This window comes from Hippichthys cyanospilos, chromosome 17, assembly GCF_059441005.1.
Source record: "Hippichthys cyanospilos isolate Australia breed blue-spotted pipefish chromosome 17, RoL_Hcya_1.0, whole genome shotgun sequence".
NCBI classification, from domain to species: Eukaryota; Metazoa; Chordata; class Actinopteri; order Syngnathiformes; family Syngnathidae; genus Hippichthys; species Hippichthys cyanospilos.
In genome coordinates this window covers 1,663,375-1,681,121 of record NC_142385.1, presented here as the reverse complement: position 1 = coordinate 1,681,121, position 17,747 = coordinate 1,663,375, and the positions used below count along the sequence as shown (strand labels likewise).

Below are 17,747 nucleotides of genomic sequence, written 5' to 3'. Positions count from 1 at the left end.
TGGCTGGTTTCGTGGCACAAATGTAACGCGTGAGCAGAACTGAGCATGCGCAGAGGACGACTCAAACGAGCGAGAGCTCAATGCTGAGCAAACGCGATGTTGAGCGAGGGAGGGAGGGAGGAGTATCGCAAACGAGAGCAAGATGTTGAGCGCGAGAATGCTATTATGAGCGAGCAAAAAGGAATTTTGAGCGAGAAACTTCTTTTCAAGAACTTTTTTTCTGCGCTCAAAATCTGTTTTCGCTCGCTCAGTTTCATTTTCAACGCTCAAATTTTTTTTACGTGCGCGCGTAATTGTGGCACAAATACAACGCCATAAACATCGAGCTCTCGCTCGCTCAAGTCGTCCTCTGCGTGCATTCAGATCTGCGCACACGTTACGTTTGTGCCACAAAACCAGCCAATCAGAGCTTGTAAAAGCACATTGAATGACAGCTTGGGATCCAATGAGATTGCTTGTTGTGTTCACCTGGAATGCGCAAGCGAGAGTGCGTCACAACGACTCGGGCGGGAGGAAGTGGTCTTTTAATATTTACGCAATCTGTTGACGCACTCTCGTTTGCCATGTGTTCACCCGGAAAGGGCAAATGAGAGTGTGTCAACCCAGACTTGGGCAGGAGAATTACTTTTAATATTATTATTATTACTGTACCGTATCATTTGACAGAACTACCTTGTTAGTTTTTGTACTTCAATAATTTAAGCCCACTTCCTCCCTCCAAGATTTACCCTTATTCATTTTTGGATGGCAAAATAATTGGTTTGTGCCACGCTTCAGTCAGAACTGATAGAATGGGATGGATGCTTGATGTGTCTAATATGAAACAGATGTTTCCTCTGTTGCATATACAAAGACCCTTTTCCATGTCTCACAATCCAGTCTTCATGATTTGCTGGGCTCAAAGCAAAAGGCTGCTGCTTTGCTCTGAAAACTTTGATTTTGGGGTTACCAACAAAAAGGCCACATAAAAAGGTTTTAAGCATAAGGCTGTGAGAAAAAACAATTGAACACACTGCTTTCAATTGATAAGCAGCTAATTGAAATGAGTTGCATTTACTTTCGCTGCTTATCAGCAACACTCCGACAACCTGATAGGACAGCGCCATACCTCTGGATTCTGTCCCTTTGCACACTTACCAACGCTTTATCTGGGGACTCAGTAAAATGTCCAACAGTGCCAAAGATATCGTTCAACAAATCCACTGCCTGAAGCTCAAGCCCCGTCATGTTGATCCTCAGGCAAATAGAAAAACCCACTAATGAAAACAGGAAAAAGAATGTGGTCTACATCCGGTTACAAAAACAAAATTGTGTTTCTGCTGATTGATTGAATTAAGGCAAAAGCGAGAGGAAGCTTCTGCTTGTCTGTGCTATTGCCATAGAAACAAAAGGAGCAAATGCTTTCCTCTTGTTAATTGCCACTAACATGTGCATAAATATATATTACTGTTTGAGTCACGATTCAATTAATTCACTTCAAAGTTAAAACGAACCTTGTATGTACGTACTCACCCATTGTAAATGAAGCATGTGCAACATGTTTAGTATGTATTGTGTTTTCATTTATTCATATTTGTTTCCTGTTTTGAATGAATGTGCTAGCCCGTTTGATTGACGTACGCGCAAGAGAAGTGGGTGGGGTGGGTGCTAGACTCCGCCCTGAAAGAAAAAGAAAAATAGTTTCAACCATGCTCTGTTTTAGCAGGGCATTCACAGCTTCGCAGTGAAAAGGACCCATGCAGAGTCGCCTTCGGAGACCCGAGAAGCCCTTTTGCGGCTTATGCAATGAAGTGTTCCAAGCAAACATAACACAAACGATCGAGTTGATGATCCCCACGCATGCGCAGGAATGTGTGACGTGGTGCATCGCAACGGATCACAGATGCAAGCAGTGGGCGCGGGTGTGTGTCCTTCGTTGCGGTTGTGCAACGGAGCGGAACGAAGCGGAGCGTGGCGGATGTGGTGTAATCACCCTGTAGGAGATGTTGTGAGATCAGAGCGTGGCAGGTTGCCCTTCACTGTTTCTTTCCCTACCTGCCGACATCCATGAAGACAAGTCAATCTGTCTTTTCCTTTTCATAATGTGTCAAAGTATGCCGAAAAAATTATCCACTCAGCCTCGATGTTGACAACAAAGGGGTTATTAGGCGAAAGTGCATTTTTCGATGTTCTGTGCAAACACTCTGTCAAATAGGTCTGTTTTTAGTGATGTGGTTAGAAGTCGACCTCCCTAATATGGGGGTTGGAAATGAAGAAAAAAATACGGACAACGAAGGTGAAGAGTTGACGATCCCTGTAGAATGGATAGAGGGGCTTGTTTCTTGGCGGTCAATACTAAACAAGTTTGTTGAAGCAATATTGCACAGCACTGACCTGAAGAGCAGCAGAAAACAATCTCGATTTTGTCAAAGATTTAAATGCACTCTCAGTTCAGTCAGGTCTACATGTCCTCATCACTATGCCTCTGGAGACATTTAAGCATTTAAGTCAATGCTTTGGCAGCTCCATTTTGGATCTGTTTGAAGATGCCTCTACATTCATACAGCAATCCTCAGATGCGCTGCTGTAAACAGGTCATGTCAATGTGAATGCAGCCTATTAACATGGAAGTGAGTACGCCTTCCACATGAAAGCATTCCTCAGCTGTCATTCACTGACTTGTCTGCTGAGTCACTGGTCGTGCTGTCGAGCTGCATCTATGCTCAGCATTGGCGACAGTGCATCCTTAAAATCCATGTAAATTACTAAACAATTAGCAGATCGCAGGAAAGGTTTAGCAATGCTATTTTAGGTCAATATCAAATTATACAACTTCTAATGACCTATCAACTGCATAAAAGAGTTTAATACATTTTGTAAACATTTCATGCATTATTCAAAAAGTATTTAAATAAACCTAAAGGAAATGGAGTAAATGCTTTCATTTGCAGAAAAGTAATGTGACACAGTTTTTGCCTAGTCTATGCTAATGGAAAATATAATCACCTTAAATTGGGGGGGGGGGGGGGGGGGGGGGGGGGGGGGGGGGACTAGTGCCAAGGTTCGCAATTGTTTGAAACTAGTGTAGATATAATACACAACCAAAATTTCACATCACAACAATATCCCAATTATGTGTATTATTTTGAGAAATTATAAAGTTAAACAAACAAAACAAACTTGAGCTTTCAAAAAATCAGCAACCCATTATTCATGAATTGTAAATGACTAATACTGTAAACAACTACAGTGGGCCCCCGTGTTACGAACTTAATCCGTTCAGCGGCTAGGCTCGTAACTCGAATTGTCCGTATGATGGGCAATCCAAGCTTATGTTAATTAGTGAATGCGTGCAACGCTGCAAAAACCTTAGGTAAAAACTTCACGCCTTTAATCACATATTAAAAATTAGTAACATAATCTACTGAATAGAAGAAGCCTCTCCATTTTGTTGTTGACCGAGGTCCGTCCCCTGACAAGGAAAGTCTTGCCCTTAGAAGACTTGCTTGCTTTCAATAGTGCGGACACACTAATCGGCATGTTGGATGGTTCGTAAGACGAAAGGTTTGTGCGTAAGAGGGGGACAGAAAAACGCTGCAATGCACGTCGTAAGATGAAAAATATGTAAAACAAGGGGTTCGTAAACCGGGGGCCAACTGTAATGTTAATTTTTTGCATGCCAACGTTAAATATTTCTCAATTCAATTGCACTTGCGTCACGTTGCGTAGACTTGGACATACCTCGTGGAGTTATGGGTAAACAATCATATGTAATTAGCATTTAACCTATTTTTTATCAACTCATTTAAATGAGTTTGCCAACCAAAAATACTTATTGCATATTAGCAGTTCCAGACCTCTGTAAAAAAAGCATAGCTATTTTGGCCAAATAATATAATGTGATAATAATTATGGAAATATGTGAATTGCTTTTAGCGTATCTGCACAACTATAACATGAGGAGTGGGTTAAAGCAGTGATTCTCAAAGTGGGGTCTGTAGCCCCCGGAGGTTTGTGGCCTAACTGCAGGGTGTCTGTGAAATATTGTGTGTTATTAATTAAAAAATAGATGTATTAGTGTCATTTTTGTTATTGTGTATCACATTGTGAAAATATTCATTATTCATCAATAAAGCAATCAATTCAACCAGTTTAACTGATTAATGCCAGGGATGCATTTTCACATTTTTTTTTTTTTAAAGAGTCCATACTTTCAATCCCAGATACTTGAGTATCAATTTAATAGTTAAGTATCTTCATATTATTGTCTTTAATGTACATAAATGTACGTAAATATTGATTGTCTAGACTCTTGAAAAAATGTGAAAATATGTCCCTGGCTTTGGATGAGTTAATATATTTTAAAAAAAGGTAATAATTTTGAAACTCATCAAAATGTGTTTCATGTCTACAAATTGCTTACTAACTATGCAATGAACCAGCAAAGTTAAAGTGGCATTTAATTTTATACTGCTGTTTTTGACAAAACAATTGGAAATCGACCCGGTTTGTTATAAGGACATACAAATTGAATATGTGGCTGAATAAAAAGGGCACTCATTACATATATATATATATATATATATATATATATATATATATATATATATATATATATATATATATATATTTTTTTTTTTTTTTTTTTACAAATATCTGCAAATATCTGCATCGTGGATCCTTGGAAAATGTCCTTTCTCAAAAGGGTTCCAAAAGGTTTGAGAAACCCTGACTTAAAGGACCTAAAAACGATGCAGAAGCCTAACAAAAGACAAATTTGAGAAGTTTGAGTATTTTTGCAAGAGGATGCATGTGTGTGTATGTAAGTCTGTCTGCAGCTGTGTTGAAAGGTGTTACTCACGAGGCATGATGCCTTGGTCTGTCAGCTGCTCTTGTGTCCTCCTCTGCTGAAGCCTTAACTGCAGCACTGAAGGGGGTGGGGGGTGGGGATGGTCGGCGTCAGAGTCAGGCAGACAGATCGCAAAGATCAACAGAAGGCAAGAAATAAAGATGTAGAAAGAAAGGGAAAAAAGCAGGGAAAATTATACAGCTAATCTCCTCTTACAAAGATGAATAACTCAACCTTTTTTTTCCAACGATGTCACCCCTGTGAAATATATTTACAGCCAGATAGTCTCTAACCAGCGCAAAGCATGTTTAGGTGTAACATAATAATAATAATAATAATAATAATAATAATAATAATAATAATAATAATAATAATAATAATAATAATAATAAATTAACACTTCTAACAGAGTGCTATGCCATAAATGTCTAATTTATTAAACAGTTGGACCTACATTTGTGCTGGCATCTAAATGCATATTTTACTCTGCAACTCCAAAAGATTATGTAGATTGTATAACATTGACTGCCTCATTTCTGGATTGTCTGCCAAAACTGGATCACTAATGACATTGAGACATTGAAGTAAATAAAACTAAAAAAAACTCAAAAAACTCACAAAATTAACGCTTACAGCATTATGCAAGGGAATCGTTATAGCACAATTTAGCAACGTCAAATATGTTCATTTTCAACATCTAAAAATGAATGAAATTGTGACTAGTTGTAATTGACAACAAACAAAATGGGCTAGAAGTTGCTGCATTTTAATATGAACTCTTTCAGTGCAGAGCGTTATCTCATAAGAGCGCCTGTATATTTGGATTTTCACTCGTTTTTCAAGGCCAACAGAATATTGTGTGCTAGGTCTATGTAAGTATGGCTGCTATCATATGAAAGATTGATTTCCATTCCTTACTTTGAATTACAATTATGTAATATATTTTGTATGTATGGCAACACTGCCATCCAATGGTCACAGTTATCACTCCAGTGCTAATTTTGCTTATTATTAGATAAGGACAAGGGTGTCAGCTACCCTCCATGAAAAAAAAAACATATTTGACAACGATTTTATTACTTATCATTTGAATTACTATTTTAAAAACAAGCGGAAAAAAAGTACTGTTCTGTTACCAATCTCCAATTTATATGCAGTCAGACATGGACATTAAATTAGTTTTAAATTGGGTTAAAAACAGCATAAACAATCAGATTTGCTGATACTTGCAGAAACCCTGTTAAAATCTCACCTATCCTCATTTGAGAACTGCCAGCATTGATACATTCAAAGTTAGGGCCTTATTTTCATTATAACTTATTGATTTAAAAAAAAAGTCAATCTCTAGCAATTTGATAGACATGTGTATGTAGTGAATAAAATGCATCCTTGTTCAAAACAGGGAAAAAAAACAAAGCAGCTTGCTCACAAATATTTCTGCAAGCAGGATGTCGGCAGTGATAAACACTGCTCCTGGCTTTAAACAGATTTGTTCAGCAGTGTGTGGTCCTGAGGGTGTGCTCACACTCCCTCCCGTGTGCTTAATGTGTGTATGTCCAATTGGAGAAAAAAAGAGTCTATGCAGGAGTACGGGGTCATAAACATCAAGACTCCCCCGTGTCTGTTGGTCGAGTCGTGTCTGTGTCTATCCTTCTTTCTTTTACTTTGTTTCACAGAACCTTTTTCTCCTTTGCTGCTATCTGAAGGTCTTCTGACATCCTGGATGTGACACACAAGTATGAAATGTTCCTCCTTTTCGAGAGACCCATATCACTCTTTTTTTGGATTGCTCATTATCTGCTTCAGGTGGTTTGCATTCATTCAGCTTTGGCCCCATTTAAACTTTGTAAGATTTTTTTTTGAAGTCACTCACCACCACTCACTCCGTTATGTAACTTGAAGCGCTTAGCCTTCATCTGACATCTGCTTTGGTTTACATTGACAGAGGTTGCGACCTGTTAGGCGCATCATAACAGAGAGTATGTAGTTTCGGAATGTACGATGACCAAAACATGGAACGGAAACAAGCCTCATTGGTTTTCATCCCGCGTTCTCCAAAGGCACCACATATTTATTCGGGGAAAGAAACAGGTGTTTTCTGTCTGAAAACCCTCACATCGTCTAAGATTTTAACTGTTACTCTCAAAGTTAATATTTCTTTGTGAGACACGCACCGGCTGCCATGAAATCCCCATTGTTATAGAGAACAGACTTTCAACTATGTGACGCCTTCTTCTCTCAATGCGGCTGTCCAGGTGTACAAATGCAATGTGATATTTATAACATTATGGATTTATTGCCTAAATAAATGCCTGGTGGACTCTGGTTAAGTGGCGATAATTACACATGGCATTGTGGTGGTATTGATTTATGAAAGGCACATACAAGAATGAAAGTGGCTAAGAATAACGCCTTGGTTCTAAACAAACTCAAAATTGCTAATGAAACAGGTCGCATGTCTAACATCAATTCTAAGAACTTCCCCTCAAGCAGACAAAAATGTGGTCAGGAGAGTTATATGAGCACAATTGTATAACTTCTCATACCAGGTATCGCTAAATAAAATGTTTCTGTGTATTTTAGACCAATACCAGTGAATTTCCGTGAACACAAACTCGGCCACATTATCCCGATGCGCACGAGACAATCTTTGGCAGATTTGTGAGCGTAAGCCTGAGGTGGTATGCAGAGAAGTCAACAAGTCATTGCAAAAATATGGATTTTGGATTGGAGCCACTGACAATGACTGAAAGTCAACAGCTGGATCGAGCAGCAAAGTACAGGTGAGTGGCTGTCTTGCAGGCCCATGACAGAAAAGGAACACAGAGTAGATTTCAAATGAGAACTAAAAATACAACTGCTACATCATACCGTAACATCATGCGAATAATATGCACTCGTTTATAACACCTCCTTTCCAAAACAACACTTAAAAAGCAACTCTGTTCTTACGTATACGGTCTCTTAATTTTTTACATTTTTAATCAAAGTGAAAAATATGCATGAACAGATTCAGAACATACCAATGAAGAGTGAATGATTAAAATGGGTTTCTCATATTTGTAATTAAGAACTTTCATTTTTTATCTTTAATCCTTCTTGGGAAAAACACAAATGTGGAGGATTATGTATTCAAATGGCCTATTCCTATATGAATGAATCTTTAAAAAAAAAAATAAAGAAAAATTCTAAAGGGTATCACAATGGAAAGGTTAAAATTATGATTTTGAATGTATTTTTTCTTGCAATGTGCGCTCTTTAATATTAGTAAGCTAATATGTATTTCTGTACTTTGCTTTTAAACCTTTTTGCCTATAAATGTGTTTCAATGTACTTAATACATTATATAAAGCATATTGAGTTATGCTGTGTATAGAATGCTCTATAAATAAATGCTAGAAAAGTCTCAGCGCCGAAAAGAACCACACCCTCAGATACCCCATTATGAAATATTTTACATGGGAAATAAATAAATACATTATATATATATATATATATATATATATATATATATATATATATATATATATATATATATATATATATATATATATATATATATATATATATATATATATATATTTGAGCAACATACGAAGAAACAGCAAATTGAAGTCAGATTTCAGTCACAGTTTTTCTCAGCTCGTAGTTCTACAAAGAGGTTCATTAAAAATGTGTACATTTTTATGTAGGGATTAAGTCGTTTTTTTGGCTCTGGTGAAGTTGATCTGGCGGACCAGACTACATAGACTGGGGTGGACACCCTGTAATATCAGTTTAATTGTCTTTGACACCTTTGTCACTCCATGTTATGTTACATCAGTCAGCTATTTGACTTGCAAATGACCATGAGAACCAATCAGTTAGGCAAACATACTCAAACTCATCACCAGTTGGTCTATAGGGAACTCTCAAGCGAGGTCTTTATCTTTTCTTGTAAATTCAACCATGCAGCCGCAGTTCCCATGGCTTCGGATAATGCAGTTCAAGTGGGTTGTAAAATGATCAAGAAATAATTGGTCTTAATGGGTCAATAAATGTGAACTCCTACAATTAAAAAAAAATAAATAAAAAGTTGAAAAAACAGATAATGCCGGATTTCAGTCATCAGGAGCAGTTGAATTTACAGGTCGTTTTACTTCACTTACAAACAGTTTAAGTCATGAATTCAGTCCTGTCAAGGTTAATCCAATCAAACTGTATCATCAATCAGATTTGGAGTAAAATGACATTTATGGGAATAGAGACAACGTCTACACATCTGTGACAAATTAAGGTGGCTTCTGCGTGTGTTTTTGAGAGCAACCATCACATTTCTTTCACTCTCCCGCGTCCCCTTGAGCAATGGGGGTTATTTCCCACTCTGCCAATCTACTCTAAACAGCACAAAAGGAAAAGCCTCTTTTAGTCTGCCACTCCTGCAATGCAATTACATTTTTGAGACACTGCATAAGATCACCGTTTGGGGGTCTTTGCAGCAGTTTTTCTCTCTCTCGCTTCTGAAAGAGACGACCTTTCGGGAACAAAAATCTTTTGAGCGTCTATCTCCCCGACCATCAGTTACTTTTTCCTCAGGGAGGTGGCAGTGTTGCATGCACGTGTACTGTATACAAAGTCTATTGCACAAACAACATCTTTGAAATGATCCATCCATATTGTACATCTTCTGCTTTTACACAAACAAACACACGCACACACACACACACACACACACACACACACAAGTGCACACACGCACACACACACACACACACACACAAATATATATATATATATATATATATATATATATATATATATATATATATATATATATATATATATATATATATATATATATATATATATATATAAGTTGGTTGCTTTGTTGGTTTGCAGCCACATTTTGGCAGAACAAGAGAAAAGGTACAAACGTCTGAGTTTGTTTTCCATGGGGCATTGTGGATATTTTTCAGTAAATGATGAATGATAAAGACAATTTTTGTGAGTGTAAAACAAGGTGAACATTGACGAGTTAAAATAACAGATCTCAATGAATTAAAAGCTGAAACCTCTACATTGTTTTAAGCGAGCATTTAAATCAGTTCTTCTACAATTTTTGAAAAGACCAGGTAGACTTACGCTCATACATGCACCAGCTTCCAATTCAACCTTATTAAGATAACCTCCAACCTTGCAGAAGTCTAGACTTATCTGATATATCAGTCTCAAATGTCACACTTTGATATCGCTAACTGAACAAAATCATAGAAGGGTGTTAAGCTATCAGTTCAGCATGCTGTGTCTCCATTAGGAGCACCTGTCACTTAGAGGTAAGGAGCACACTGCAAGTGTCAACACAGCTCGTTCTTCATGACAGGCAAAAGGCATAATGAGCGCAGCACTGCCTCTAAATGTTAAATGCTGATTGGCAAATGTGGGGATGAACACGAATGTTTCACAGGAGAGCTTATTGTATATTACCAACAAAATAAATGTGTAAAACCATCAAGTCCTTACCTGATCTAAACTTGCTTCGTATCAGTATGGAGTGTTCAGAGCCCAGAAGAGTCATAATGATTTAGTATACAGTTCCAGGGTTCAAAAGTTGCAAGTTACAGTCTTGCACACCTGAGCCCCTCTTGGCGTCTTCTGGACCCCAAGACTGAAAATGAGTCGGAGCAGACTCCTAGCTCATCTAAAGATCTTGCAGAAATGGAAAGAACGAAACGCTAATAACAGAGCCTCTCTTGTTGTGTCAGTTTCAGTTGCCAGTGTTTACACTAGCGAGAAGATCTCAGTGCTCCCCTTCTCACCCCTTGGGGTTTGATGTGTAAGTGTGTGAGTCTTGCTGAGGCTTTGGTCCCATCTAAGCTGAAGAGCTCTAAGTTCTGAGACAGGCAAAACACACAGGGAGATATGCCCTGCTTGGGGAGGGGCTATACAGCCCGGGGGGTTGCGCTAAAGACCCGCCCGCAGAAGTCGGAGGCTGGACAAGGTTTAGCTGATGACTTCTTCCTCCCATGATACCAGAGTAAATATATCTGCCTATCAGCCCAACTCTGTGTTTGGAAAGGGAGCAGAGGAAAAGCTCAAGGTTGAACTTGAAAAAAAAATTCATGCTGTTGAAACTTCAGACTTCTAGATAAACTACAAAAAATGTGACCTAACAGGTACATTTGATGCAAATTCAAGAATATTCAGAACCCTTGCAGAAAGTTCCTCAGTAAGCTGCCATTACTTTTCAAACAAAACTCAGCAAATGTGGCATTGATGTCACATTTATGTGTACAGTAAACCCTCGTTTATCGTGGTAGATATGTTCCGGAACCAGCCGCAATAGCTGAAAATCCACAAAGTATCGCCACCATTTTTCACATTACAAACATAAATAAACAAAGAAGAGGGGGTTTTTTTTCCCGAATTTTTTTAAACGTGAAAAGTCTTCATGCTATATATATTATTTAAGACAAATATAACTACAGTACACATATTTACTTAAATCTTAAATTATTAACCCTTATACATTGTACAGTAGTGAAATTGTTGGGGGGGAGAGAGAGAGAGAGAGAGAAAGAGAGAGAGAGAGAGAGAGAGAGAGAGAGACTGTAGGCTGCGATGGAGCCCCTCATCCACAAAGCAGCTCAGAACAAAGAGCAGTCGGAATCATATGGCTCAACAACGTGACTTTTATTTTCCTTACAACTTCACAACTAAACGTGGCAACTCCAAAACAATAAACTGAACTGTATTTCTATTAATGCTTGCGCCGTCATCGCCCGCCAATACAATGTAAACAAGCCCCCTTCTCAACTTCGTAGGACCACGTTTAGCTATCCTATGACATGCCTGCTCCAACCAGATCACAAAAAGGACCTCCCTCTGCTTATGCCGCGTTAAGATGGAATACATCCAAGTGCATTGTTTACGCTCTACACGAGGTGTTTTGTCACAAGGTCAAGATGACGTTCACTTTTCCCGCAACAGTGTCGCACGAGGGGAGGGAAGTGAGCTTGCTGTGCACTTTACAGTGGATCCAGAAAGGAGAGCATTGCTGAGAACTTTCACTTTTCCGGGATGTGTCAGAGCCAATATTTTCCCCGACAGCACCTTTATTCTTCTTTTTTAGACTGCATGTCCCTTGCTTTGCGGCAATACTCGTCTGCTAAAATAAAAATAAAAAATTAAATGTCGTAATCAAGTGGCCGATACCGCTTGAAATAAATGAAATGAAATAAATATAAACATCATTAGACATTATTATTATTATTATTACAGTAATCCCTCGTTTATCGCAGGGGTTACGTTCCAAAAATAACACGCGCAAAGTGAAATCCGTGAAGTAGCCAGGTTTATTTATTTATTTTTTTATCATTTTATTATGCGATACTAAACTATAGAATAAAAACAAAAATCAAAGCCTTAACCCTAACCCTAGCCCCAAATTTGTTTAAAACAATCATTTTAATATAGTAATACAAAGTTGGAAACATTGTCACTTGCGTATTTCAGTCCCAGCTATGCCTCTTCGTCCTGAACCCGCACATTGTTATGAGTAGTTGTTGAGCTCTTTCTTTTTCTGAGCAAGAAGAATTTTATAAACTCTTATATCATGACAATACATTTGAAATTTCAATTTATTACAAAAGAAATCTAGGTAAAAATCAGATTTCGATAGCTGTGCATTTCTCCGTTCCTCTCAGTAGGCACAAACACTTGTGTGTTTCCTTTCGGCACGCCTACGAGTCAATTGATTGGCTCACATATGGCGTTATATTTGTGCCACAATTACGCACGCGCGGAAAAAAAAATTGAGCGGAGAAAATCAAACTGAGCGAGCGAAAACAGATTTTGAGAGCAAGAAAAAAACTATTGAGCGCGTAATGATAAGAGTTTGAGCGCGCGCCGATGGAGTTTGAACACAGAAAAAGAAATTGCTCGCTCAAAATTCCTTTTTGCTCGCTCGCAATAGCATTCTCCCGCTCAACATCTCGCTCTCGCTCGCGATACTCCTCCCTCCCTCGCTCAACATCGCGTTTGCTCAACATCGAGCTCTCGCTCGCTCGAGTCGTCCTCTGCGCTCGCTCAGTTCTGTTCACGCGTTACGTTTGTGCCACAAAACCAGCCAATCAGAGCTTGTAAAAGCACATTGATTGACAGCTTTGTATCCAATGAGATTGCTTGTTGTGTTCACCCGGAACGAGCAAACGAGAGTGCGTCACATCGACGTAGGCGGGAGGGGTGGGCTTATATTATTAAAGTACAAAAACTAACAAGGTATTTCTGTCAAATGATACAATACAGTAATAATAATAATATTAAAAGTAATTCTCCAGCCCAAGTCCGTGTTGACGCACACTCGTTTGCCCTTTTCGGGTGAACACAGGGCAAACGAGAGTGCGTCAACGGATAGCGTACAAGCAATCTCATTGGATACTAAGCTGTGTCAATCAAAGTGCTTTTACAAGCTCTGATTGGCTGGTTTTGTGGCACAAACGTAACGCGTGAACAGAACTGAGCGAGCGCAGAGGACGACTCGAGCGAGCGAGAGCTCGATGTTGAGCAAACGCGATGTTGAGCGAGGGAGAGAGGAGTATCGCGAGCGAGAGCGAGACGTTGAGCGAGAGAGGGCTATCCCGAGCGAGCAAAGAGGAATTTTGAGCGAGCAATTTCTTTTTCTGTGTTCAAACTCCATCGGCGCGCGCTCAAACTCTTATCATTACGCGCTCAATAGTTTTTTTCTTGCTCTCAAAATCTGTTTTCGCTCGCTCAGTTTGATTTTCTCCGCTCAATTTTTTTTTCCGCGCGTGCGTAATTGTGGCACAAATATAACGCCATACTCACAGAGACCAAGCTGTCAATCAATGTGCTTAATAGCACGTTTGTAATGTGTGAGCTGAGCTGAGCGCATTCGGGCACAGGAGAGACACAGGAGAGATGAAAGCAAGCTTTTGGATGCTGTTGCCTTTTGTAATAAATTGACAAGTGAAAAACCAAATGTCAAAACTATAGCAAAAATTAATTAATATCATCTTTTGTAAACTCTATATTTTCTTGTGTTCATATCCGTAAGTTATATATTTGTTCTGCATTAATTTAATTGTGTTTCAGATTTCCCATATTGTGAGCGGTCTGTGAACACCTCACCAGTGTTGGAAGCGCAGGAAGCTTTTGCTTTTCCTTTTCCTTGCAACGCGGTTCATGTTCAGTTTACCATAAATACCCAAAGTTGAGAGCAATCCGTGTTTCACCAAGGTTATGATTGTGGGTATATACCAAAAGTCCGCAAATGATAAACGAGTCAAATGGAATACCTTTCCCTGTGCTCCCACCTGTGCACTCTTATTTAAACCAGGTGGATACATTAAAACTTTTGCATCCTCTAGCTCGTCCCATTACGGTAATTGTTGTAAGAATACGGCCCATATAAAAATGCACATCTATGCGTCAAAACTCTGCTTATGTGACTGACGGATCAAGCTTCCTCTTTCTTCCTTATTCCTGGGGGAAAAGATGCTATTGGGCCTTTGGATATTCCTGAAAGGTGCACTTTGGGGGAGGTTAGAAGTGAGTATACACCATAAACACCTGTATGGACTCCATTTTACCACTGCTGATAGCACTTCCTGACTCACTACTGATGTCCCGTCCTGTCCTCTCCCATTTTTTTTATTGTGTCCCTTCCTCACAGGGTTAGTGTTATGTTGGTCACAAGTGTGAGTGAATGACTTACTTGCTGATTTGATAAATTCTTCTCAGTTATGACCAATCAGCAGCCAGCGTCTGCCATGCTTTTGGCAGAGGAGGCCAGTTTGTCAGTTTTGCCGATGGAATGCCACATGATGAAAACATTTTGAAAAATGATGGACTAAGACCAACTGAATGATAGATTTGGTCCCATCATTTGAAGAGGTGGCCAGTTTGTCAATTTTGCCGATGGACTGCCACATTATGAAAACATTTTGAAAAATGACGGACTAAGACCAACGGAATGGTAGATTTGGTCCCATCATTTGAATCTGTCATTTTTATTGTCACCTGTCATTGTTAGTAATGATTTGTCACCTCACCCATTTAAATCTTTCACATTTTCAAGAAACGTTTAAACTACCATATACTTGGGAGTAAAAGTGTAAACTGTCTAATTAATCAGCAAGCATACATATATGCACCCAGGAATATCTGGATGAGAGCTAGAGCATTAGAATGCAGCAGTTACTATACAATACTAATAAGAGAAAAAGTGTCTTTAATGCAAGCAAAGTGTTGTTTTTTCTGCTTTTTTGTACTTTTTTTTTTGTATGTTGTGCCTTTTGTTTAGGCTGAGTTAACAGTCCACCACCAAGGCTTTGTAACCGGCCGGCGCGGGAGAGCTTGTTGCTCTGTTATTGCTATGCCACGCTCCAAGCACCCTCGCCATATCTCCTGCTTTCTCATCCAACAATCTGCTTCGTCGAGACACTATAGGTTTGTACTTTTTGACTTTGATTTGATACTTTACCTTTTGGGACTGTTTTAGTTGCTATGCCTGGCATGCGCTTTTAGTTAATAAACTATCATTGACTATCCACTTCCTCGTGTGGTTGGCTGGGGTCCAGAATCTGCTCGGGTTCCGCGGTTATTCGTAACACAAAGATTATCCGTTATTGGAAGTAGCCTGTATGGCTGAGTAGGTTATTGTTTGTGCTGTGTTTCAGATATTTGGTTTAATGAAAAGAGGTACATACTTTACACATATTTGCTCAGCGCATTCATTGTACATAGTTAAAAGTAGGGGATCTTTGCACCAGATGCTCCCTTTGTATAGAATCTTTCTACTCAATTTCGATGTCTTGTCTGCTTCTATGTCCAATTCTGCTCCTCACGTGAAAGTTTCTGTTGACAGAGATATGAAAAGTAAGTTTTAATGCAGTTAACAAGATGACTTCAACTGTTACAGGATATTTGAATACAAAATGGACCCGAGAGCCACATGATAAGCTTCACTTCTTACAGTAATCTTTCTACAGACTCTTTGCTCAAATTCTGTAAACGACTGCTGTGACACAGCACTAATAAGTCACAGAGCATTGAGAGCTTTGTCCAGCTCACAGCTCTTTAGTACCCATTTTAATCTCTTCCCAGCATAAATACTGCTTGACCTGTGTTGTGGAAGATTTTTGACACACGATTAGATGCATGCACCAAGGACCGGTCAACACTTGAGATGTAATCATTTCATCTAATAAATAACACCCAAACTCACTAGTTGTGAGCCTGTGTGCTGGTGCATGTCTGAGCGTACTCCAGAGACATACAATGCTACAAAATTCAAATATTTACACGGACGTTACTAAGGCTGCAAATCTGTCACTGACACAAATGGGCAAATTTGTCTACAATGTCCTGTGAATAAATTGACACACACACTCACCAATGGAGGCAGTCATACATTCAGTTCAATACACACGGGCGTCTTTAATTAGCAGGTGAAAGTGCTTTAAGGAAAGGTCTGTCAGAGGGTTTGACAGTGTACACACAGTGTTTTGGAGAGATTCCTTAAGAGGTCATCCAGCCCTGGCTTAATCCTCCCCTTTAATTGGGCCCTATGTCAACAGACGTGACAAATCTCATCTGAACTGCCTGGACCAGTAAATGTGTACTTACAAGACAAAGAGCGGCCAGGGATTGGGATAGATCAAATAGATTGATTTGAGTGCACTTTTCGAATATCAATATACGGTAATAAGTATGCAGCAGGGTCTCCTAGTGGTCCTACTATTTAGATGCAAATCTCATGGCGAATTCCTTTGCATTGGCCATGTGAATTACACAAGCCACAATGTTTATTGGCTATCGACACAGACATCTAGATCAACTAATGACAATTTGTCATTTCTGTGATTTCTTCTGTTTTAGATAACACAGATGTAACTTGCAAAGATTTGGACAAAATATCATATAAATGACATCTAACATAACAGTTAAAAATACAGAATAAACACGATTTGGAATGTTAATGTTCACATTGTTCCAATCAATTCCAGTAAATCATGAAATAGTGTTGTGTTTTTTCTGTGCTGATAAGAGGCCACCATGTAAGTTATTATCAGTCATCACTGGCATCTATCTGTCACCAAGCCAACAACGCCTCAGTAAGCACTACACTGAATTTTCCATTGTACTTTGAATGGAACCAGTGAGACATCAAGATATTTGGCTGTAATATGGGATGAGAGGAAACTATAAGTCTTTGAACTTCTTTATCAATTTATCTTCTTCCTTTCTGTCTGCTACCACTTTACACCTTTCACCAGGGATTTATGAGTGGATTATTAAAGGAAATAGTTCTCACAAGGAACACAAAAAACCCACATGTATAATGCATCATTTCTATAGATGCTTGACAGACAAATCATTCATGTTGTAATAACTGCAGAGTGTACGGAGACTACATGACCCTATTTCCGCAGAGAAGAGGGAGACTGGGCTCCAAATTTGTACATCTTCAAAGACATATCGAGCAAAAAAAAAAAAAAGTTAACGAAGCATAAAACAAAGATTGGCCTGCACCAACTTATAAGCTTTTGGTGTTACATTTTATAAATTTACACAGGCAGCAATATTTTTCATCGTGATTACTATTTTCACTATTGATATAGAAGACATTTGTTGAATTCTGTTGCAAAAAGGATAACAATCTAAGGAATTTTATATATATATATATATATATATATATATATATATATATATATATATATATATATATATATATATATATATATATACATACATATACATACATATATATACATATATATGTACACACACACACACACACACACACACACACACACACACACACACACACCATATTTTCCACACTATAAGGCACACCTAAAAGCCTATAATTTTTTAAAAGCTGACAGTGTGCCTTATACTCTAGTGCACCTTATATATT

At 38.6% G+C, this 17,747-nt stretch overlaps 1 protein-coding gene and 1 long non-coding RNA gene across 6 annotated transcripts in view; one reads left to right on the top strand and one right to left on the bottom strand.

Moving 5' to 3' along the window:
• Positions 1 to 10,681, bottom strand: part of myocd (myocardin) — a 59,902-nt gene extending 49,221 nt beyond the window's left edge. For all 5 annotated transcript variants that reach the window (XM_088438850.1, XM_088438853.1, XM_088438852.1 and 2 more), the window contains exon 1: positions 10,328 to 10,681. In XM_088438850.1, the coding sequence (XP_088294976.1) occupies positions 10,328 to 10,382 (55 nt within the window). In that variant the 5' untranslated portion in view covers positions 10,383 to 10,681. The remainder of the gene's footprint in view (positions 1 to 10,327) is intronic.
• The window catches only part of LOC148409198 (uncharacterized), a 36,515-nt gene continuing 24,482 nt past the window's right edge, over positions 5,715 to 17,747 (top strand). The window contains exons 1-3 of the long non-coding RNA XR_015868376.1: positions 5,715 to 6,564; positions 7,412 to 7,611; positions 15,129 to 15,274. This is a non-coding gene — a long non-coding RNA (uncharacterized LOC148409198). The remainder of the gene's footprint in view (positions 6,565 to 7,411; positions 7,612 to 15,128; positions 15,275 to 17,747) is intronic.